Source organism: Camelina sativa, chromosome 16 (genome assembly GCF_030686135.1).
Source record: "Camelina sativa cultivar CO46 ecotype springtype chromosome 16, ASM3068613v1".
NCBI classification, from domain to species: domain Eukaryota; kingdom Viridiplantae; phylum Streptophyta; class Magnoliopsida; order Brassicales; family Brassicaceae; genus Camelina; species Camelina sativa.
This window is the reverse complement of record NC_141895.1, coordinates 22,615,545-22,639,151: the sequence shown is the minus strand read 5'-3', so window position 1 is coordinate 22,639,151 and position 23,607 is coordinate 22,615,545. Positions and strand designations below refer to the sequence as shown.

The window sequence follows — 23,607 nt, the reverse complement described above, 5'->3', positions numbered from 1 at the left end:
GTTTTTGATTCATTTTAAACTACTGCACCGGATCAGAAGTAAACATATATAATATATGTATATATATACTAGATGACCGCAGATTAACGCGAATATAAGAAAAATATGTAAAATTTTAAGTTGTATTCAAAATATTAATTTTATTTCATTTGATTTTTTTTTTAAACCGGGATTTAGAGTTCACAGACTCCATCCTCCAATACAATTTCTTTTTATATTATTACATGATAATAAAATTAGATTTTAATTCTCTGTACTCAATCCCAATGAGTAACATTTATAATTTTCATATAAAAAATGTGCATTGTATTAAATTTATATCTAACTTAATATTTTATAAAAACTCAAAATTAATAAGACATAATTCTCAAAAAAAAAAAAATTAAACTAATTTTGTTGTGCATAATTTTAATCATATAAATTATAATAGATAAACTCTATTATAATAATGATATATTCCATAAATAATAGAGAATTATGTATTCTCTAAAAGATTATATTGATATGGGCCGTAACGGCAATTATTGAGTCAATACAAGCCGTAACTGGACCTTGACACCGGCTGCGTTCCTTGACAAAATGACATTGTCAAGAGAATATTTGAAGTTGATCTCATCAAGATAGTATTGGAAAATAACCTTATCTTGTGAAGAGAATATTCTAAGTTGGTCTCATCAAGAGAATATTGGAAATAACCTTATCTTGTGAAGGGAATATTGGAAAATAGCTTTATCTCATGAAGAGACGGTTACACGAATCCTAGTCCCATGAGGATTATGGTAGACAAGGTTTCTCTATATAAAGGGATCTACATCTTCATGATACGAGACGAAATCGAGAGCAAAGGCAAGATACTTCACGAAACCACAAGACGCACGACTCAGTTTATAGATTGACTCGCTGCGCTTGATTTCTTGTACTTTGCAATCGATATTTGATTAATAAAAATACTATTCGACTATTTCTTTCTTGTTTTCTATAGACTCTAAACGAATCGATTATTTTTGTCCAAACAAATTTTATCTCATATTTGAAAAGTAACAATATCGTAAATAGATTTGTTTCATATTTTACTTGAAAGTTAGAATGATTATATTTGAGCTAACGTAGGTTTGTTTTTTAAAGTTTAATTTTTGTAGTATTTTTAGGATTTCTCTAGGATAACTACGTGTATTTTTATTGTAAAATTATCTCTATGATTTTTTTATGTTTTTGAATATGGATTTTAGGGATTATACATATTCATCTTCGGTGTTAAATACTAAGTTTAATTATACATATATTTTACTAAGTTTAATTATACTAAGTTTAATTATACATATATTTTAGGGATTTAGTAAGCATCCACACATGTTAAATATACATGATGAATCAGAAATTTCATTATTGTTTAATATGAAATTTCATAGTATTATTTTCTGATTCAATAATGAAATTAGGCAATTTTAATATTATTTAACTTTCACTTTATTTTTAACCAGAAAATTTTAATAATGAAATTTCTTATTTATTAAATAAAATATGATTTATTCTTTAATATATTATACAAGATTAATAATGAAATTTCAAATTCATCTTCGGTTTATGGATAAAGTGAAATTTTTCTATATTGGAATTTGTATTAATTTACAATCAAAATCAGGAAAAAAATAATTGAACACTTATATTGAAATCTGTATATATATATATTATTAAATTTATATATATTCAATATATACAAATTTGTATGTGATCAATAAAAATCGGTGATCAATTTTTTTTTTCTGATTTTGAATGTAATACAACATGTGTCAATGTAGAATAAATTACTAAATCTATCATTTGCTGCTGTAAGCATTCATTGATGGATATAAGAAAATCTCATATAACTTTATTCTTTTATTTATGTGATTCATTAAGTGCCAAAATGTGATTATTTATCTAATCTTTTCATATTCTTTTGATTTCTTTGTTTGAAATTGTTAAACCAACTCTTGGGATATTTGGTTTGTATTGCTTACAGTTTTTGTGAAAGGCTTTCTATTTAAGTTGCATTGTAAAAGGGCTATGACTTATAAAGGTCATAGAGATCAAAGTAGTATTTTGAGAGAAGGATGCTTAAGCTCCTCCGGTCAAAGCTCCTTTCGTGTGTATTGATTACAAACAAAAGAAATCAAACATGAAAGAAACATAGAAGATTTTATATCAGGGTTTCTCTCTCAATGTGTTTTGTTTACGGACATTTTGGTCCACCTTGTTGAGTCTTCCAGTTGTTGTAACAAGGACATACTTGTTTGTTGCCGTACGTGCCTGGAGGGACACAGAGACATTTAGCACAACACTTTTGGCAGAAGAACATGCATGGCTTATGATACTTTGTGTTGCTACACCTCCTCGTGCATTCTCCTCCACATTCTGCAGTCGTCATATTCGAGTTTTTAATTTGCGCTCTTTTAAAGATTGAGAGAAATGAGACTTAAAAAAAAAAGTATTTTTCTACTTACGGTATGATTTCAGACTTCCGGGTCCATACTATTTTCGAAACAGAAAATGAAATGTAGATTTTAGGTTTCTTCGCAATAAAAAGAATGGGAAAGGGAAAAAAATTGCTCAAATGAAGATTATGATAAAACTTACTTACCTTTTCTGGATGGTACTTAGCATCTTTTGACGTCGTGAGAAAAATGAAAGAGAAGATAATTGTGAGATAGAGAAGAGAAGTTATGAGTTTAGCCATGGCTAGCTCTTTCGAGAGAGGCAATATGTAAGTGGAGCTCTTACTTTTAGTTTCACAAATCTGTGAATGTGTAACAACTAGTTTTGTCAGCTATTTATAGAAGGTATCTGTTAAGCGTTCTTGTTATCCCCATGTATAATCATAAGTTAATAACGGCCCATATATATAGCTTTATATATATATGTCTCCTGCCACTCCATTGTTTAAATCATTCACCAAAAAAAAACCATAATTCGTCTATTAGTAAAAATATTTAAATTTATATAATACTCCTCTTAATTCGTTCAAGTTTGTGACAATTCCCAAACCTCGACTACATTGGTACTATATTCATTTTTTCTACATTCGTCGTAATAGTGAAGAGAAATATCAAATATGATCACGAGCAAGTTGATACAATTAAGCCCAAAGAAAAAAAATGAAGGGTATACTGGTAAAAGAGACGGAGTAACATGGAGGGAATAGGTACAAGTCCTTGCAAGTGACTGGGACCAACCAACAAACAAAGGGACCGATAAGAGCAATCTCGGCATGGATTCATGCCACTTTTTTCTCTTATCTTTGAGCAAGGTGATCAAAGAGAGCCGTTGGATGTAGAAGAGGAACCACGTGTTAAGATCTCGGATGTGGATATAGAGATCATGCAAACTTACGGTGGGGATTGACTGAAGAATCGAGAGAGGGACAAAAGGGTAGAGGCAGTTTTCTTGCATGCATAAGTCCATGTGCACTCTCACATAGTCACATGGGAGGCATATCTATCTCTAATGCTTTCAACATATATATATATATATATATATAACGACTTTTGTTCCATCTTTACATTTTTTCATTTGAATATAATATATTTTGTGTAGTATAAGTGTATAACAACGTCAAGTAGCTTTTTTTTTTTTTTTTTGAATTTAACGTTTAGTAGCTTTATATATGCTATGTATAGAGTGAAATGTTATCGTTATGTCAGTTAAAATTACCGCGAGTTTGATTAATCAGCGAGACGTAAATTTATGGTCGTAGAGTATATTTGAAGACGCGCGTAATATAAAGTATATATTCATCTCTGAATAATTTTTTGTTCTAACACTCTAATTAGTGACAAAATACTAGTTTTTCTCTTTCAGTTAGTTTATGATATTTATGGTCTCTTCCAAGTAAAGTAGCTAGCATTTATATATATTTTAAAATTGGTTGTGTTATAACGTCCGAATAATAGATACGGCTTCTTAATCTTAAGAGAATATTACTTAATAGAACAATTTTAGAACAAAATTAAGTAAATACCACAATGGTACAGTAACGGCTTAGATTGCACAACTTTACACCTTTATATGACTATTTTAGTCCTTTCTTTATCTCAGAGCATGCACATCGGTTGGGGACATTTTTTTGTCCCTCACATTTAATAATATTATTTGTCTCTTAGAATGGAGCACGTGGCAAAGAACGGACGAAAAACGTCCCCAAATAAGAAGCGTTTTTCCGATGTTGGGCCTTTCTGAATTAAATTTAAAAAAAAAAAACGAAGGACAGCCCGAATCATCGCCGTTGCACATGATCTCACTATCTCTCTCCCTTCCTCTCTCTCCCCCTTTCTCTCTCTCCCCAGCGTTGAATCTGAAAAAGTGAATCTCTTCCCCTCCCTCTCTCCCTCCCTTCTCTCTCCCCTACAATTGAATTTGAAAGAGTGAATCCCTTCCTCTCTCTCTCCCCTCTCTCCCTTCCTCTCTCTCCCCTCTCCCTCCCCTCTCCCTCCCCTCTCCCTCCCCTCTCCCTCCCCTCTCTCTCTCCCTTCTCCCTCCCCAGCGTTGAATCTCTCTCTCATTACATGTTTTTCTTTAAAAAATGTTATTTTTTTAATACACATGTAGTTTTAAATACACAATTAAACTATCTCACACATACGAGGGTGTTTATGACTTTATACTTACTCTCATTTAGCCAGCCATCGTATAAAACCAAGCCGATGGTATTTACTTAATTAGTTAATTTAGTTTTAGAATTGTGGTATCTATTAATATTACCTTAATCTTAATGTTATTACTACGCTAACAGTTGAAAGTTGAAGTGAATCAGACAACTTCAAATTTGTTGTATGTGTACCACTTCCTTTTCCCCTTTGTTACTTCACCTTAGTTCTTTTTTAGGCTTAACGTTTCTCTTTCACTAAAGAAACAAAAAAATACTGCACATCCAAAAAAGAAGAATTTTTTTGAAGGTATACAGTTAGTTTTACTTCGTTTTGTGTATTGATTCCTTATTATGAGAAAATTTTATAGATGGATTGAAATGACATTGATTTTTTTTTTTTACATTGCGATATTCATTGCAATTTCCAAAATATTTGTTTATGTTAAGGAACATAGGGGGTGTATTGAACTTAACATTTTAAAATCCTCTGTTATTGAATCAGTGATTTTTAAAAATCATCTGAAATCCTGCGTTATTGAATTTGAAACTTATATAAATCATTTAAAATCATTCACAATCTTTTGTTATTCAATTAATGATTTATAAATCTCACTTCAAATCTACTGTTATTCAAAATATTACATTTTTTATTAAAACCTACAGAATGTGATTCTAAGAGACTTTTCTAACATTTTTAGTTAAAAAATATGATTTACAAAATCACACCTTTAAAAGTGAAATTTTGAAGGATTTTCGATAAAAAGCTTCAATCCAAACAAATTAAAAATACACCCCCCTTAAAAGAACCTCCGGTCCTCCATCCATTGACGACAACGAAAAAAAACCCCATCTCTTCAACTGTCTTCTCCTATTCTCTCTCTCTTTCTCTCTTTAACTCTCATCAAATACATACTTCAGAACAAAAGGTGTGTATTTGTTAATAAAATGAGTGTTCTTACGAAATCTGTCTAACTATAGTTAGTTGAATTCTTACGTATCTTCTCCATCCATAAGGCAATGATTCAAAATCAACAACATCGAGAAACAGAGAGAAGTAATTAAGGTTTCATCCCTTGGGAAAGGCACAAAGACGCCTGAAAAAACAAAAGAAAACAAGTCAACCAAAAACCATAAATGATAGATCCATTTGCAGTCACCTATCATGACTGGAACAGAATAACACTTGTCACATTGCAAAAAGGGAAGTCCTTTATCACCCAAGCAACCTCTTATTCTCAAGTGATTAAGTTTGGGCGCTCGTTTAAATAACACTTGTATACTAAAAGCTTACTCCTAAAATCAAACTACAAGACGTGAAGAAAAGAAAAAAAAAAACCCTTTGAATGATACCAATCGAAGTCAGTGTTGCAGAAGAGCACCAGGAAAAAAAAAAAAAAAACTATGCTTAATTGCAAGTCGTATAGAATACATGAACTATAATATATATCAAGTTTCTTCACATGGTCTTTCATCTGGAAACTTCGAGAACAAGACACATTGAAATCCAAGTTGTTATCCTAAAATCACCTAAAATTTAATAACCAAATCTCTCCAAATTCTAAATCATTTTATAATCAAATCATTTAAAATCTCTAACAAATAACCAAATTTCCTAAAATTTTACTCAAATCTCTCAAAATTCTAAAATATTAAAATCCTATCAAATCTCCTAAAATATCAAGTTCAATACACCCTCATAGATTTTAGGGAAAAACTTATCTCATTCATTAGACATAATAACTCTATATAGGGGATACAACTTGGTGTACAAACATTAGGTTTTAACCTAATAGACTTCTAATGGGCCTTTAATGGGCATCCACTAACCATACATAACACTCCCCCTTGGATGTCCATTGTAAATGAATAGAAGTAAATGCGCGTAAGATGCTGCCTCGTTAAAAACCCAATGGGAAAAACCATGGTTAAGGGAAAAAGAGTGCAGCGCGCTTTTACTCCCCCTCTTGAGTACATCACTTGAAATCTTCAAAATGTCGCAATCCAATATGAAGTAACTTCTTGAAGTAGTTGTTGAAAACGCCTTGGTAAATGGTTCGCCAAATCTTAACTTGAACAAATGTATAGGACATATATATCACCGTACATCACCATTCTTCTGTAGGCTATTGGTCTCTTAAATGACTTATCTTGATCATTATCTTCATCTCTCACGATCTCATCAATGTATGTCAAAGACTTTGAAGATGATAGTCTTTCACCATTGGAATCATAATATTTCACTCAAGATATTTATCTTTTGCATGTTCTTTGTTTTCTCGTTAAAAACCTTTCATGGAAAACCCCAATGGGATAAAAACCATGATAAGGGAAAAAGAGTAAAACCACGCTTATGATCATATTTCTCCCCCTGAAAGCATCATCTTCAGATTATACATTATGATCATATATATTATCTTTTCTGAACTGTTATACACAGAACTTTAGTGTACAAAAGCAATATGAGCATCATTCCACAATCCTAAGATTTTTCCTAGCTTGTTTCCGATCTATTTTCTATCCATTATGAGATCCATAAGATCAACAACAATGATCTACACCAAGGATTCTCACCTAGAGATAAACTCTCATCATTTTCTCCCCAAAGTTGTCAAAAGTCTACAAAACTTTTCTCGCTTTTACAACGTTCTCGAGGGCTAGAAAATATTGCTTCTAGCAATATAATTACTTTAAGGGATACTTATGACAGTTTGAAAACATGATGGATAGACTGAATCAAGTCTTGCTCTTACTGTCAAACTCATAAGGGATCTAAAATAGTTGCTTCCACCAAAAGAGATTGCATTTCTCATAATAAATATCAAGTATTTATGAGAATCATTGTACTACTACATGTACTTTATTTCTCATAAAGATCCTCTTATCTCCCATTCATTTTACACTTTCAAAGGTAAGGAATACAAGTCCAAATATTATCTCTTTAAGAGACTTGAACTATTTCATAGTTAATTCTTTAAATTATTAACCAATCATTCTGTGTACACTTTTCAATAAAAGTTTTTCTACTAACCGCGGTATATGATCCTCGATTTTTATCAATACAATTATCAACTGCAACACTACATGCAAACATATTACGACGTCGATTTGCTTATTGGTTCCTTTTTCATTCTAGACATGACTCAACTTGTTGAGATTTCCTTTCATTATGATTCTCAGGTACCTGAATCTCTTTCTTACTCATGTCTACATCTCTTCTAGAAATTTTCAATAACTCTTTGCTTCCTCGGTGCCATATTAAATTATGCTACTTTTCTTTTCCGAGGATGCTTATATTTGGAACCATTAGTCTATCACACATCATGCGATCTTTAGACTTACTAGCAGTTGATCTTATCCTTCTAGGACATTAATTGGAGCACAGCTGGTATATGAGAATTTTCACTCAAGGTCAGAAAATGGCTCTTGCATGCCTTTAACATCTTTGCAAACTTTGCCAATAAATTATCTTTTCAATTTCTAGCTCACATTTCTTAGTACGAGGATCAAGATAATTTCTTACAATATATTTCTTTACCCGCTGTTTATTTTCTCCTTCTCATGTTGGAAAGACTGACTCATTGAAACAGTCTCTGCATCTCGAGCCTCAAAATCTCGAGATATTCAATCTTTAAAAGAGAGATTTATATCCAACATATTTCCAACATTCTTTCAAATCCCATTTTATATCACTGTGGTGGAGCAACCAACATGTATAATACATTTAGATGGAATATATCTGGTTTCTGACCCAAACCAATTGTAATGTGGAGTACTAATAATAATGCGAATTTATTGACATAGAGAGTCATTTTTTGTCAATCACATAGTCTGGTTTCACCACCATTGTCAATTAACCAAATACTCTCACAAACTCGAGATTACATGTTCATAACAAACATATATAGTGGATGATCAGTCCACAATATCTCTTTGTATACATACCAGAAAATTGACACTATCCAAATTCATGGGGTCGGTGAAAGCCATATAATGGGTTTGCTTTGTAAAGCAGCACACATAATAAATCACTAGGAAAACTTTTTAGGTTCTCTAATGAATCTTTTCAGAAATTTCTGATTATTATTTCGCATCATTACTGAACCGGAATGGCTTAACCGGTCATGCCAAATAGTGAGATTTTCACAAAGCAATTTATCTTCTAGATAATGCATGTAATCTCTAAAATACTTTTCTTGTCTTGGGTAATACTTATGATTTCAAAGTATTTTCTTTGCTTATTGTCTGAACATGATTACTTTTCAAATCATCAAGATTTGCTCTTTCATATGAGTGATTAAACTCATTTTGGGTGTGAACATAATCTTATATATGTTCCATCACCTCTGTATGTGGGATTCCTTAATTCTCCCCCTCGAGATGATGACACTTCATATCTATCAATCTCGATTTGAATCACACTCTGTAATCAATAATATTCTCAAATTGGGTCATGTATTATATCTTATACCCTTTTGACTTTGAGACTAATTGGGAGGCACATTAATATCAAATTGTGTTCCCATAGACAATAGTATATATACTCTTCAAGAGCTTTCAATACTTTTTTTTACTACTTCTTATTATGGTAGTATAATAGTGGAAATTGTCTCACACTAACTTCTTTCATCATCATCATATATAGATAAGATAAGTACCTCATGTACTTATTATTCACTTCTAGTGGAGAAACTAGTCGACGTTGGTCGCGACTTTATATATCTTATCCACATTCATGGCCACTTTTATAGCAACTTTCTCATCAATGTTGTGGCCTTTTTTCTTTTTATAACATATAGTTATATTCACTTCAAAGAGTAAACCAAGTCAATAGGATATGATTCACATCAACATCTCATAATTTACATAGTCACACAAAAATATAAGATTATAATATTTTTTAAAATATTTTCACTATATTGTGTCTTACATGACAATAATATTTTGTGACAAATAGAATATATTTTCTCTAATATATTTCTAACAATGATATTATCTTCTATTATAATCTTGGTTATTAGTGGAATTAAGTTGTTTGTATATATTCTTTTAAAGACTTTTAATCATTTACTTTCTTTAGATTATTCTAAAGAATAAGTGAATTTTTATGGTCATATACTTGGACTTAAACCTCCCCATAAAAATGATGCCAAGAAAACATGATCAATAATTATCATTTAGTAATTTGTTACTAAATTTTCAATATATTCACCAAAAAAAGTTGGAGACATGATTTAAAATATTTTATCATGATATTATATTAGATTTTAAATTTGTGATTAAACAAATAAAGTAATTCATCATTATATGAATGAGTGATAAATAAATATTAATACTCATATCTTTATATAATTTATACGTTAATATTTGGGGTATATTTTCACACTAGATTAAATTTTATAGACCTTTTAATATTTGCTTTTTTTATTTTCTAAACAGTAACATAAAATTATGGGTCTTAGGGCTACGCCAAGCACCTCTGCCCCATCCCTCTAAGTCGGGGTAACTGTAACTATAAGCTTCAGAGATATTTTAAACATGAAAAAAACTTATCTCAATGGGAAGAGTGATTGGAAATAGGAGACACCTTGCCACCTTGGCTATCGATTTTAGCGGAAGTATATCGATCATACTCGATCAATAGAGCCGTTTGCCTCTAACGATCGTTTGCTTAATCCTTTATGTTCCTTTACTTCAAAACAGTAAGAAACATATACTCAAATCACAATTCTTGGTACAAATATATTTAAAATATATATTACATATTTGTATAAATTGTACACACATCAGTGTAACCACGCTAATATACGAAACCGATGTCTAATCAAAAAGGGTTTTAAACAAACATATATAAATAAATAAAATATTCCACCCTGATGAATATTCAACCTGATATTAAAAGTTAATGATAATACTATCCGTAGCATGAGATGATTATAACCAAAGGCAATCATAAATTCATAAACATGAGTCAACCATATATAAAACATTCGATGTTAATATATATATTCATATGCATGAGCTTGATCGTCAACTGTAAGCATGACTTAATAATAAATCATAAATTATGAATACTTATCTTGAAAAAGGAGGCGAGGCGAGCTGGTGTCATACATAGAAACGAGACGGAGAGATCGGAGAGATAGAATATATAGAATAGAGACGGCGAGGCTTCGTAGGGAAACAGAGACACCATCAATTAGATTGAGAGATCTGTAGTCTCGGTTATTGATCGGCTAGGGTTTTTTTTAAGACGGCTAGAGTTACAGACTCGTGCTAATAACGTGTTATAACAAGAAGTTTAGAGAATTGTTCTATTGTATTATTCATATATCCAATAGGATATAACATATATATAGTGATACAACTTTAGAGTTTTAGGTTATACACCATATCTACTAATGGGCCGGTAATGGACATCTATACAATATAGATGGTAGACTACATACAATGTTTGGTTAAAAATAAAAGATTTTCAGAAATCTTGCTTCATATAAAGTTATAAACTAATAAAAGCCTTTACGAAAGAAATGAAAATCTTTTCCTCGGTAAGGTGTTTAGTGAATTTAGACAAGGCCCAAGACGATTGACAAAAAAAAAAAGACAAGGCCCATGACAAAGTGATCCAGGAACTTATGGAACTGTATAGATACAATTCTGAGGAAGAAGACCGAAGGAATCGACAAAATAAAACATTAAAGCCCAATGAAAGAAGGATAAAACACAAGAGTGGCATTACTGTAATCAAATCAGAAAATACTTCTTAGTGGTTTGGTTAGTTTTGCCATTTTCATTTTTAATTCAGCAAGTGACAGACAGAGAGACACTGAAAAAAGTAGATTTGATGTTTAGCTTCCCAAATATGAATTAGTTTTTTTTTTTTTTTTTTTTTTGAAATAACCATTCTGTGCCCTTTCTATTATGGGTCCTTATTATTTTTCAGATTTTTCATTGCTGCTATTTTTAACAAATATATGGATCAAAATATTAACGTGAGATTATCCCCTATATAATAAAACGGAAGTACACAACATTGTTTTGTAGACTATATAATTTTAATAAGTTAGTTACAAATAGGTTATAGATTAATGATAGATTAATTGGTTACAAGTTAAATAGTGGGTGCAACTTTAATTTATTTCCAAAAATCTTAAAAAAAATATTCTAAAGAATCATTTGACATCATCTAACTTATCATATTAATTTATTTTATTAAATTATTCATCCATATTAAAATCTTTTATATATAACTTAGCATATTAATTTGTTAATTATCAATATAATTTACCTCTCATTTTTATATATTAGTCTATTTTGTGAAACAAGTAAATTATCATATTATTTATTATAATTAAAAAATAGTTTTATTTTCGGATATACCATAAGTTGAATTTTTAAAAACAAATATAAATGGTTCAATTTATAAAATATTCAAGCTTTAGTAATATTATACTGATTAACGGGTAAAATTTTGAATATTTAAATTCAATTTCATTTTTTGTTGAATTTTATAGTTTTATATAATATAATAAACTTGAAAGAATTTATTTTGAAATATTTTTAAAATATGGAAACTTGATATAAAAGTTAAAACAATTTGGTATAAGTTAAAACTATAATATGAAAGAATTTCAAAAAACCAAGTATATTAAAACAAAAAAATATAACAATATATTAAATTACTCATAATATAATAACTCGCTTTTTAAAAACCAGATTTACAAAATTATGTATCATAATGACATTCAAGTTATGATGTAGAATATACATTGTTGAAATAACTTCACATACATAAACTAATACAACATATTAAAAATTTATTTTAAAATATAAAATATACAAAATTTTGTATAAAATAAAATTTAACCAGTGTTATAGCACGAATACTTATCTAGAATCATTAACAATATAAAACTTACAAAATATGTGTTTTTTTTCAAGCCATCATATTTAGCATATGATTTTATTGCATAATATTTTATCCTTAAAAACTTTTAAAACAATCACATAAATTCTATTATATATATAAATTATAATACAAAAAAAATAATTTTAACCCGTGCACTAGCACATGTCTTAATTTAGTTATACAGTAAAACCTCTATAAATTAATAATGTTGGGACTAAGACATTTTATTAATTTATAGTGATATTAATTTATCTATAAATTAATAATTATTATTTTATAGTGTAAATTTATAATTATTAATTTATAGATATATTTTTAATTGTTTATTTTTTAAAAATTATGAATTGGAACAACTATAGCAAAATAAATTTTCGGATGTTATAAATTTTATGGTTTAGGAATTGAACTTGTAATATTTAGAAAGCACTATTTACAATAAATTACAAATATTATAGACAAATTGACTTATACATATGAGACACATAAATTCAAATCTATGAATAATAATATCAATTCTCCTATTTTAATAATCTGTCAAATTATCAAATTGTAAATGATGCATATCTAAAAATTAAAACTTTAAATTTAATTATTTGTATGACATGTTATAAAATATTTTAGAGATATCATTATAGGTTGAAAATACAACATTATAATTGTTCTATAGAATTGAGCTTTAGGAGAAACATACATTATTATATCAGTATATATATATATATAAATTTACATAATTATTAATTTATGATATTATTGGGACCATATTTTATAAGGAGATTTCGAAAAAATTATTATCTTATTATCTTATCGAATATTGTTAATTTTTACACTGACCCGACTTGGGACCAACAAAATTTATTAATTTTTAATGTTTATTAATTTATAGAGTATTAATTTATAGAAGTTTTACTGTATAAGTAATATACTAGTCTCACTCTTATCTTAATCAAAAAATTATGACGAAAAGACAACATATAGGAGGCTTATTATATATTTTTTAAAAAATAATAAATAAGTCGGTTTATGATTTGATTCTGAAATTCACGAGTAGGGCACGGTTGGTGAGAAACAAAAAAGAGTCCTTTCAAAATCTTTCCCTCTCTCTTTAATCTTTATTCTTAATCGCATATATTATATATGTTGCTCCGTTTTAAAAATATAAAACCAGACCTAATAATTCCACTTTTAGGTTTATTTAATTATTATTGAAAGTTAACTCTACAGTACGATCCTGACTAATAAGCGAGATAGCTAATAAGAAATATAATAACTAAAGTCGTCGTCAAATATTTGATTAAGAACTCACTTACTTTTTCATTTCATTTGACAATCAACTTCGTGACATTGTTGCGTGATTTTCGGATTTTGATACGTATAGGGTTATATAGGGTTGTTAGAAAAAATTGATATTGTATAGGGTTATATCATAGCAATCAATTTGAGTTGTTAGAAAAAATTGAAAATTTTCATAAATTGATATTAAAAAATAAATAACGGCATTCATATATTGTTATGAAAAAACGAAATTAAAATATTCAACTAATGCTATCGTATCTCAGCCTATTATAACGTAGTGAAATAATACTATCGTAGGTGGGATATCTACCATAACTGCCGATATCATAGCATTTATGAATTCGCTATGTATTATATGATATCATATTTTCAGAGCTAACAATGTATCCTCTTTCTTGTAATGTACCTTCATTATGTTTTTATATAGTATTAATAGGTAATTATGACATTTTCTCAGTATAATCGTTATTGTGATTTTCATGGTCGATGTGGCACCAAAGCGATCACTGGTTAAACCCTATTCCATTGTTCCGCTAGCGATATTTTCACCGACTAAACGGTATCCTCTTTAATTGGTTGTATTTATATATAATAATAAAAATTACATTGCATTTCCTTTTGAAAGTTGTAACCGATCAAATTTGTGTACAATTCTAATTCATCATTTAGTCTTTAGACTATATTTTGTGTAGCAGTAGCACGAAAGGCAATATAACACATTAACTAACCATTCGAATCTATATATTTGATAATAAGTTACGATCGGCCACTCTATAATTATTTTCTTCCCCTACATTATAAAAAGTTATTGTGGTCAGGCAAAAATCGTTGAGCCGTTTTCGTTGTAAAGTTATGTATCCTATAGAAAAAGGACAAAAAAATAAGATATAGCTTTAACTATTTAAATACTAAGCATCTTTTGACCTGAATATTTATTGGATAATAATGAGTATGTAAATATAGTATAACTATAGCTAACTCTATACAGTAGACTCTATCTATACAAGTATAGTATACTATATTTACATACTCAGTATTCTCCAATAATATGGAATTATATTTACTTACTTAATGCTTGAAATTGATTTTTAATATTTTTTTGGAATTACATATACTTAGAAACCTATTCTTATTATGAGCGACGGGAATTAAAATGTGGGACGAAGCTCACCAGACCTTTGTGTGTTAAGCGGGACCCTTGCTTTGTTGATTCCCGTGTAAAGAAGTCAATTTGACTAATTAGTCAGTATTAAAATCCAATTAGCAAACATAATCCTGTCAATTCATTTGCTTTTTCTTTTGAAAAAAATGTCATCAGAATCTTATCTTTCTACGATTTTTTGTTTTCGTATAGAGATTATACTAGATTAGATTAGTTATTAGGTATGCTTGAAAGACTTATATATATATAATCATTAAGACGTCGTTGTGACAAATTCTACACTTTTAACATATTGGCTCTAACTAATGTGTTTTATTAGCGTCGTTATTGTATTGCCAGTTGAGTTCAACATAACATAATGCATAATATAGAAAAGTTGCAACTATATATATAGACTATATGAAGTTTGGAATAATAATAAAAAAGTAATTAGAAATGAGATTGCATTCCAATGTTAATCTGTCATTGTCTCTTTGCTTGTGGGAAGAGCAGGTCCGTTGGACTGAGTCGGATTCGCATTTAATTTATTTACTCAAATAAAAATTTATTTCATTCTGTTCTATATATATAAACTAATCATCTGTATATATATAATGCAATGCACATGATCTCGACGGTAAAATAAAGTTGGCTACTATAGTCTATACTAAATTTGTCTCCATTACTTTTTTTTTTCCTTTAACAAAAAAAAATTCCAATAAGTCTTTCATGTGTGGCGATTAAATTGTCTCTTAAGAGTTCAGAGACTATTTTTGTTTCTCAAAGTTCCATAGTCTTTCGCTATGGCACCCGTAAGTATATTATTACAGAGACGACAACGAATTGAAGACCATATATATACACATAATGGAAGAGAATAATAAATTTATATACCCTTATGTCGCGTTTGAACATGACAATACGTGAAATAATGGAAGAGAATGAATATCGTTTTATCGACAGAGAGACAATATCCCCCATCTTTTTTAAATAATTATACTGTAAATTTCACCACATACATTTTCATTTATTGCATACTAATATTTACTAATATACAATAGTCTACATTTGATCAATTATTTCAACAGTTGATATAGTTTATCCGGTCTCAATAATCAGTTTTTAGTCGTAAACATAAATTATCAATTTGAAAGTACTATCTATACATAGGGAGACGAACAAAAAAAATATCAATTATGTAAAAAAGTAGCCCATATTTTAAGCCACTTTGTCGACTCCGTAGGTATATATATAGATAATTAAAACCCTCTAGGGTTAGAAATTAGAATACTATATATAACAGTCATAATGTAGCTATTTTTTATATATAAAAAGGGGCACAAAGGACATTTACAAATCACAAGTAGACACCTTCTAGTCTTCTTCAGTTCGTTTTCATAAAGAGTCTTTCGTATGACCAAAGAGCCACTTGATCCAAATTGAGGATAAAAACTAGCTAGGGTTTCACAGTTGTTCATTATGAAGAAAAGACAGATGGTAATCAAGCAGAGATCAAGAAACTCCAACACATCTTCCTCTTGGACTACTACTTCTTCTTCTTCCTCTTCGTCGGCGATCAGTAACGTCCGTTACGTGGAGTGCCAGAAGAATCACGCTGCTAACATCGGAGGTTACGCCGTCGACGGTTGCCGTGAGTTCATGGCCGCCGGAGTTGAAGGAACCGTCGATGCTTTGAGATGCGCCGCTTGTGGTTGTCACCGGAATTTCCACCGGAAGGAAGTTGATACGGAGGTTGTTTGTGAGTATTCTCCACCTAACGCTTGATTTTTTTTTTTTCACAGGATTTTTTTTTTTTTTTTTTTCCTTTGGTTTGGATTGATCGATTGATTTTTAAAGATGATTTATTTAGAAGATATTTGTATATGAATATTGATTGTGTATATCAACAGCTCACGTACCGCCCATCTATCTATCTATCAATTTATATATGTAATTTATAAAATTGGCTTGTTGGTTTGACATATTGTATAGTTCTGTTGGTGTGATGTAAACAATAGTTTTTGATTTCCAAACAATGAGCCAGCTTCACGATATAATGTTTGCGACCATTTGCTGATATAAATTATTGGATTGAAAATAGTTTTTTTTTTTGGGTTAATTTGGAGAGAGTAACTTTTATCACATCCAGGATATGATCATTATTATTACATCTCACGATATGTATTCTTTAGTTTATATATTGGCAAAATTTCGATCTTCTGTATGAGATATATAATTTGTATTTTGAATATAGGAGGTCTGCTTGACAAAAAAAAAAAAAAAAAAATATAGGAGGTCTAAGCTTTGTTAAAACATTACAACTGAATATAATCAGTCTAGAGCTCGAGTACAAGTTCCAATACATGTGTAGTCCTCGCTTTTCTTTTCTTTGAACATTAAACCGCTGATCGAAGCTTAAATATGTTGAATTTTATATATAAGTTTCAGGAAATGTTAATAAACCTCACTAGCTAGGAATCGTCTTACGTTTTGACCAATACAAATGTTGTATTATTGACATGAAATCTATAATCATACTTGCATTTGTGTGCACTCACTACCAGTAATAAGATTCAGTTGGAAATATATGAGGATGTTGATAGTACATAGCCGGATAAATCAGATATATAGTTGAATCTCATTCCATTTTTTTTTCTTTCTTGGTTGGCTTCTTGAATCTAATTCTACTTATCACATAAATCATACATATATTGCATGTGTATGAAAGCAAGAAATTTATTTGTATAATTATGTACGCGATTTCTTTAATACCACAAACGGCCCACATATCGAATCATGTTTTCTTATCGTCTAGGTTAATGGTTTTGTGTCTACTTATTTTTAATATCTATATAGAATCAAAAAGAAGAGGAGGAAGCAACTACAATTAAATAAGTGTAAATCTATGGCCATGGGAAAAGATTTGGTTTTGTGATTAAAAAATGATGTATTGGCTGCTTTTGCCATCATCTAAGTGGGCACTCGAATTTGTTGGAAAAGACCACTGTAGTTTTAAATATTATTATTAGTATTTGTTTTCAAAACGAAAAGAGAACTAGAGCATATTGTGAATCTCCAGAAGTTCTGAACTGTATTTCAGTTTTTAATATATTGAATTTGTGACACGTATATACTTAAAAGTTTGCAAAATACTGTAGTCGGCTGTTAGCAAAATATCTTGAGCAAACATTACTTTTCCACAACAAAGTTTCATGATCGATAAAAACATAGCGATATTGCCAAATCATTTTCCCGTTCCGTCATTTACACAATTTTTCCAATCATTTGCAATGTAATAAGATTTATTCATTTATGTATATTAAAACTTCAAACTCTTTCTTGTCGAGCGTAAATAAGCGTGAATTGTGTATACAACTAAAATTAGTTAGAGAAGTTAAACATATGATCATAAAAAATTCAAGTTTTATTAAGCTAAAGTCGAACCATCTTTTCAATTAGGTGGCATGTAATTGTCGTGGAGAGCTTAAAGTTGATATCGGTGAAGGCCCATTAGAGCCAAATCAATCGACATTCAAAACCAATGATATTATATTTTTTTTAAAAACAAGTCAAATTGGTTTTACTTGGGTGAACAAACTGCATTTTTTGTTGACGATTGGCTCTTTCGTAAGTGTTCAAGGTTTAGAAGACCCACCCACTAATTACTATGATTATTATCAAGGAATTCTTTTTTTTTTTTTTTCCCTTACTAATAGAGCGTCGTGGAAAGCCCTAGGGTCCATTCAAAAGCTTAATTAAAAGCCCATGGTTTATGACTTTTCTTTATATAAATTTCATCAAAACCTGCACTTCACTCGAGGCTTTCTCCGAGTTCTAATGTAGTTCAACTTCATCTTCATGGACACATTTTGTTGTGCGACTAGAAACTTAGAGGTGAAATAACCCTTTACTAAATGAATCACATAAAGAATTAAAATATTTAAAGGGGGTCATGATATATAGTGGAATGACAAGGCAATTATATATTTTATGAGAAAGATAAAATGATATCCCTGTTGAAGAATAAAAAAAGGGACCAAAAATGAACAAAACACGTGGACCAAGACAGCGATAAGAAATCTTTGGCTTATCTAACAATGGAGAGATGGGTTTAAGAAAATGATTGAAAGTGAAGATGAGAGTTCATTTCCTTTGATACATGGGATCGATGTGATTTCCAAAGGCCCGCCTTCAAATCTCACATGCTTCTGTCCTTTTTAATCCTCAATTCACACTCGTCTTCTTTCGTTTTTTTATCCATTCCGAAGAAATATATTCAAAACGTAGAAAATGATCAAAAGCATGCCGCATGCGTGTATACGAGTATACATATATATACTCTTACCTATATAAGAGTCGTATAAGCCAATCGGTTCTTTATACAAACATTCCATTGATGACATTACTTGAAATCACTCAACTAATATTCAAGTTCATGTTTCGGTGGTGATTTTGATGAGTTTTCTAATCAAATTCATTTGGTAAGGCATACTTTGATCTACATTTTCAAAATATTATTGTAGGTCACACATCTGGTTTTCGATATGAATTTTCCAACATTATATGTTTTACATTATTAGAATATACAAAACAGAATGTTGCACGAAAATCTTATGAGAAAATTTGCCATTATGTCTTAGCTAGGATGATTGTGTCTCATATTGTTTTTCAAAAAAAAAAAAGTTATGGTATAACCACTATCTAGGAGTTCCGTAATTACGGTTTTGTAATTATCGACAGCTTACATAACCTCATGTATAAGTTACTCCGATCCAGAGAGATCAGTTACAGAGCAAAAGCTAATTAGCCTTAGTTGGTTCATTTAACATGTTATTTAAAATAAAATAAACCTAGCTTTGGTTCGTAATAACAAACCTATACAACAATACCACGTGCCACTGACGTGAACTTTAAAACCTCATACACTGTAAACAGTAAACGCTCCGACTCTCTTACAGTCTCCCAATTACTACATCAGGTTCAAAACATTTACGAAACCCGTATTTTCTTTCAACTGCAAACAGCAAATACTAGATATCCGATCAGAAACAAAAATTATATAATGGAACTTTTGCATGAGATATAGAGACCACGCCAAAAAGAAAGAACTTATGTATAGGTGTAGAGAGGCCCATTAGTTTAAATGGGCTTAAGAAAACTGGGCTCTTTTCCGTTACTGACCAAGTCAATGACGTTGCCTTTATGGACCAGACCGTAAACAAACACGTACGTACGTTGGACAACATGCTACAATTAATCTATGATTAGAAGTTTGCCGATAGTTTAAATTCGATACTGGGACAAGTCTTTTTTTTTTTTTTTTTTCAGAAGTCTATATAATAAAACAAAGGATAATTAGGTCAAATGGCAATGATTCTAACCGATAGTAATTAGGAAAACAGCATATAACTTTATGACAAAACCCATGCATAATTTACTACTTAATTTCCTATGTTTTTACTTAAATTTTTCATTTGGCAAACCAGACTTGATGATAGTAAACGTCTCCCCGTGTTTTCAAGTGGAACAGAACTACAATAACTGATTTACATTAATTGTGACATTGATAAGGTTAGCTACAGTAGATAACTAAAGATTAGTATTAAGTTCTACTTTAAGTCATACTCAATTGTTGTTCGTTATCACAAATTCCTATTCTAGGAAGACCAAAAGAAGTCCTATTCTATTATCTTTTCACGACTATACATGCGAGTGATGCATGTTTGCTTAATTATATTTAATGATGATTAGTCAACTTTGTAGGTAACGTGATTTTAGAAAATCAATTACAAGAAAAATTATGTGGTTTACGACTATAATGTTCGTAGGTAAGATCAACCTAATCGTCATTAATGTTCGTAGTGACTGGCATCGCAATATAGAGTACCATTTTTTCACTAAAGAATACTGTACCATTCACATTTTGAAAATAATAATTAAGACCCGTTAGTCCAAGTCGACATTTAGAATTTTTTTCTGATCACTGGAGTATATTTTAGGTTATTGATGATATCATACAATTCAGTGATCAGGTAAAAAAACATTACATATATAGGCATTTTAAACGGTTTAGTGCTAATAGAAACCATACATACTAAATCTATGTGTCACATGTTTTTGTCAATGATACAACAAGCTTTTTCGAACAGTTCATATAAAATAAATGAAGCATGGGTACGAATTTGACCAGTGATATAATTATTACCATATCATCACTGATAAAAATGGCTAAATTATAAATCTTATCCTGAAAAATACAGATTGAAAACAAAGAAACAGAAAAGCTTAGTTTATTATACAATACATTAAACTTTATCATATAACAGTATATATATATCACAGTTTTATCCTCAACGACTTGACAACAAGCAAGCCACACAGTAAAATGAATTATAACTAAAAATCATAGCGAACAGAGACAAAAGAAAGAAACAGAAGTAAACCTACACAGTTATTTCATGTTTGATTTTCTTAGAACAAATCTGGACTGCTGTCATCATTATTTTTACCCTCTAACGACACATGCATCGATGATATTTTCTTGATTATTATCTTCACACTGGACCAAGCCTTGATCATCAAACAACCATTTCTCGATCAAAGACAACGAGCCTTGACTATCAGTGGTAGCTTCAAGGTCTATGGTTGGCTTGCTCTCACCTTGGAACATGCTTGTCTCCGACATCAAATTCAGCTTCTCATCAACTGATCCAGATTCTGAGTTCGATGAGAACAAAGAGTGATGATCAAAAACTCCTTCTTCACCGGTGCTTGAGCTCTTGTTGATGGATCGTGATGATGTGTTGGGCCTTGAAGATGATGAGCTTGTCCAGTTCTGAAGTAACTTAGAGATATTCTCTGTATTTGAGGCATAAGTAGTGGTGGCAGAACGATGATGAGGTTTTGGTGATTCCGGATCGAGAGGGATCGATGAAGATGGTTGGTCAAGTGATAAGGCTTGGAATAAGGCTTGTTTGGCCATGTTGATGTCTGTTTGAAGCTTTTTCTCCCATTGCCCTTTGTTGGTGGTCCTTTTGTTGTGATTACATCTATTGTTGTTGTTATTACAAGATGCAGTATCTGTCGCCGCCATATTGGTTTTGTCTTCGTTGATGCCGTTTCGAAGCTTCATAGTCACGAGTTTCTTTTTTAAATGAGTGTTCCAAAAGTTCTTGATATCATTGTCGGTCCTCTGAGGTAGATATGATGCTATAGCTGCCCATCTGATTGTTATCCAATTAAATCAAAGATAGCAAATAACAAAAGCACCAATTATTATAAACGAATGTCAAATACTATCTTAATTATATTGTTAATTAGGAGAATAGGGGAGATGGACAAACACATATTTTGGAGATCAACGTGTATCATATACTATAAAAGAGGAATAAAGAAGTGCTGTAGTCATGTACCTATTACCCAAAAGAGCTTGGAGGTGGATGATCATCTTCTCTTCAGATTGAGTGAAATTGCCTCGTCTGATCCCAGGACGAAGATAATTAGTCCATCTGAGTCTACAACTCTTGCTACACCTTAGCAAACCTGAAAAACATACATGTATAAGTTTTTTATTTGTTTACATATGGAAGCTATTAAAGAACAGATATAAAATATGAAGAAGAAGAAGAAAGAAGAAAAAAAGTGAAAGGAGAAGATCAAGACCGGTGTTTGTTGGAACAGATCTCCAGTTTCCAGGGCCGTGTTGTTGGATATAAGAGACCAAGATTATGTCTTCTTCGGGAGTCCATGGTCCTTTCTTCACCTCGATCTTTTCACAGCAAGGTGGTCTACCCATATTCACACACACGTTCTTGATCGTCTCCTATATATGTTTCCTTCTTTTTTTTCTCTCCCTATATAGTGTACACGTCGAAATAGTACTCTCTGTGTGTGTGAGAGCTATAAAGTAACTAGTAAGACTCTAAGATTGGAATTTTGGTATAGTGTGTGAAAGCTAAATGGTAACTAGTTAGACTCTAAGATTGGATTTTTGCAACGAGGGTTCTCACTTTCTTTCTTTGTTTAAATCTTTCTCTTTAGCTCTTTTTTTTTCTTGGCTAATTGTTAGGATAGAGGTTTCCCTAAAGACTTTGGATATGTTGAAGAGAAAGAAAGACAAGCGTCAAAGTCTTATGGAGTTATGGGTCGTTCTTTGGATCTATATGCATTGAAATAAAGGCATACACATATTTAAAACCGCAACGAGCACTAGCGCTTGAATGACAATTTTATCTCTTTTTGTAAAATTTAATTGATTTTTGTCTTTTACCATATAAATATATGAAAACATTGGTTAAATTTTAAGTCTGACTCCTTTAAAACCCGTTAAAAATGACTATATATGAATTTTGAAGTTAACTGCAAGAAATAAATAAATAAATAAATAAATATATATATATATATTGATAGAAGAAATATAATTACTGTACGTGGCTGCTGAATCCAAAAAAAGAAAGAAAAGCCTTTGAGAAAAGGGAATTAAAAGAGACAGCAAAGAGCATTTACTCATTTTGTTTTGCTTTGTTCAACAAGTCAGCCCTTCTCTTCACGTACGTGGCAATACTAATCAAAGGGTTGGCACTGCAATTACGGGTATTTAGTATATACCGATTATGTAGGTGAGATTCTATATGCTACTGTTGA

At 30.5% G+C, this 23,607-nt stretch overlaps 2 protein-coding genes, 1 long non-coding RNA gene and 1 pseudogene across 4 annotated transcripts; 1 reads left to right on the top strand and 3 right to left on the bottom strand.

The window, feature by feature from the left end:
• Positions 1–2,002: 2,002 nt before the first annotated feature.
• LOC104751335 (gibberellin-regulated protein 6) lies at positions 2,003–2,846 on the bottom strand. Its single transcript, XM_010473255.3, has 3 exons — positions 2,621–2,846; positions 2,484–2,511; positions 2,003–2,394 (listed from the first exon to the last, which is right to left on the bottom strand). Exons 1-3 carry the CDS (start codon positions 2,714–2,716, stop codon positions 2,213–2,215), a joined length of 306 nt encoding a protein of 101 aa, XP_010471557.1. The 5' UTR covers positions 2,717–2,846; the 3' UTR covers positions 2,003–2,212.
• A 2,357-nt stretch (positions 2,847–5,203) lies between these two features.
• On the bottom strand, positions 5,204–5,756 carry LOC147925862 (uncharacterized). Its single transcript, XR_015585455.1, has 2 exons — positions 5,619–5,756; positions 5,204–5,536 (listed from the first exon to the last, which is right to left on the bottom strand). It is a non-coding gene; the product is annotated as an uncharacterized LOC147925862 (long non-coding RNA).
• Positions 5,757–16,289: 10,533 nt separating this feature from the next.
• Positions 16,290–17,016, top strand: LOC104751334 (mini zinc finger protein 1). The gene has a single exon (XM_010473254.2). The coding sequence runs from the start codon at positions 16,444–16,446 to the stop codon at positions 16,747–16,749; it is 306 nt and encodes a 101-aa protein (XP_010471556.1). The 5' UTR covers positions 16,290–16,443; the 3' UTR covers positions 16,750–17,016.
• Positions 17,017–21,225: 4,209 nt separating this feature from the next.
• LOC104702191 (myb-related protein 306-like) lies at positions 21,226–23,128 on the bottom strand (annotated as a pseudogene). Its single transcript, XR_015584802.1, has 3 exons — positions 22,627–23,128; positions 22,377–22,506; positions 21,226–22,187 (listed from the first exon to the last, which is right to left on the bottom strand). The product of XR_015584802.1 is annotated as a myb-related protein 306-like (transcript).
• Between the last annotated feature and the right edge of the window lie 479 nt (positions 23,129–23,607).

What these genes read in the sequence shown, in the direction of transcription:
- LOC104751335 (XM_010473255.3), bottom strand. Translation starts at nt 2,716, where the DNA reads ATGGCTAAACTCATAACTTCTCTTCTCTATCTCACAATTATCTTCTCT. An exon ending in CTAAGTACCATCCAGAAAAG is followed by an intron (nt 2,512 to 2,620) that starts GTAAGTAAGTTT and finishes TTTCGAAAATAG; the next exon opens with TATGGACCCGGAAGTCTGAA. An exon ending in CGGAAGTCTGAAATCATACC is followed by an intron (nt 2,395 to 2,483) that starts GTAAGTAGAAAA and finishes TGACGACTGCAG; the next exon opens with AATGTGGAGGAGAATGCACG.
- LOC104751334 (XM_010473254.2), top strand. Translation starts at nt 16,444, where the DNA reads ATGAAGAAAAGACAGATGGTAATCAAGCAGAGATCAAGAAACTCCAAC.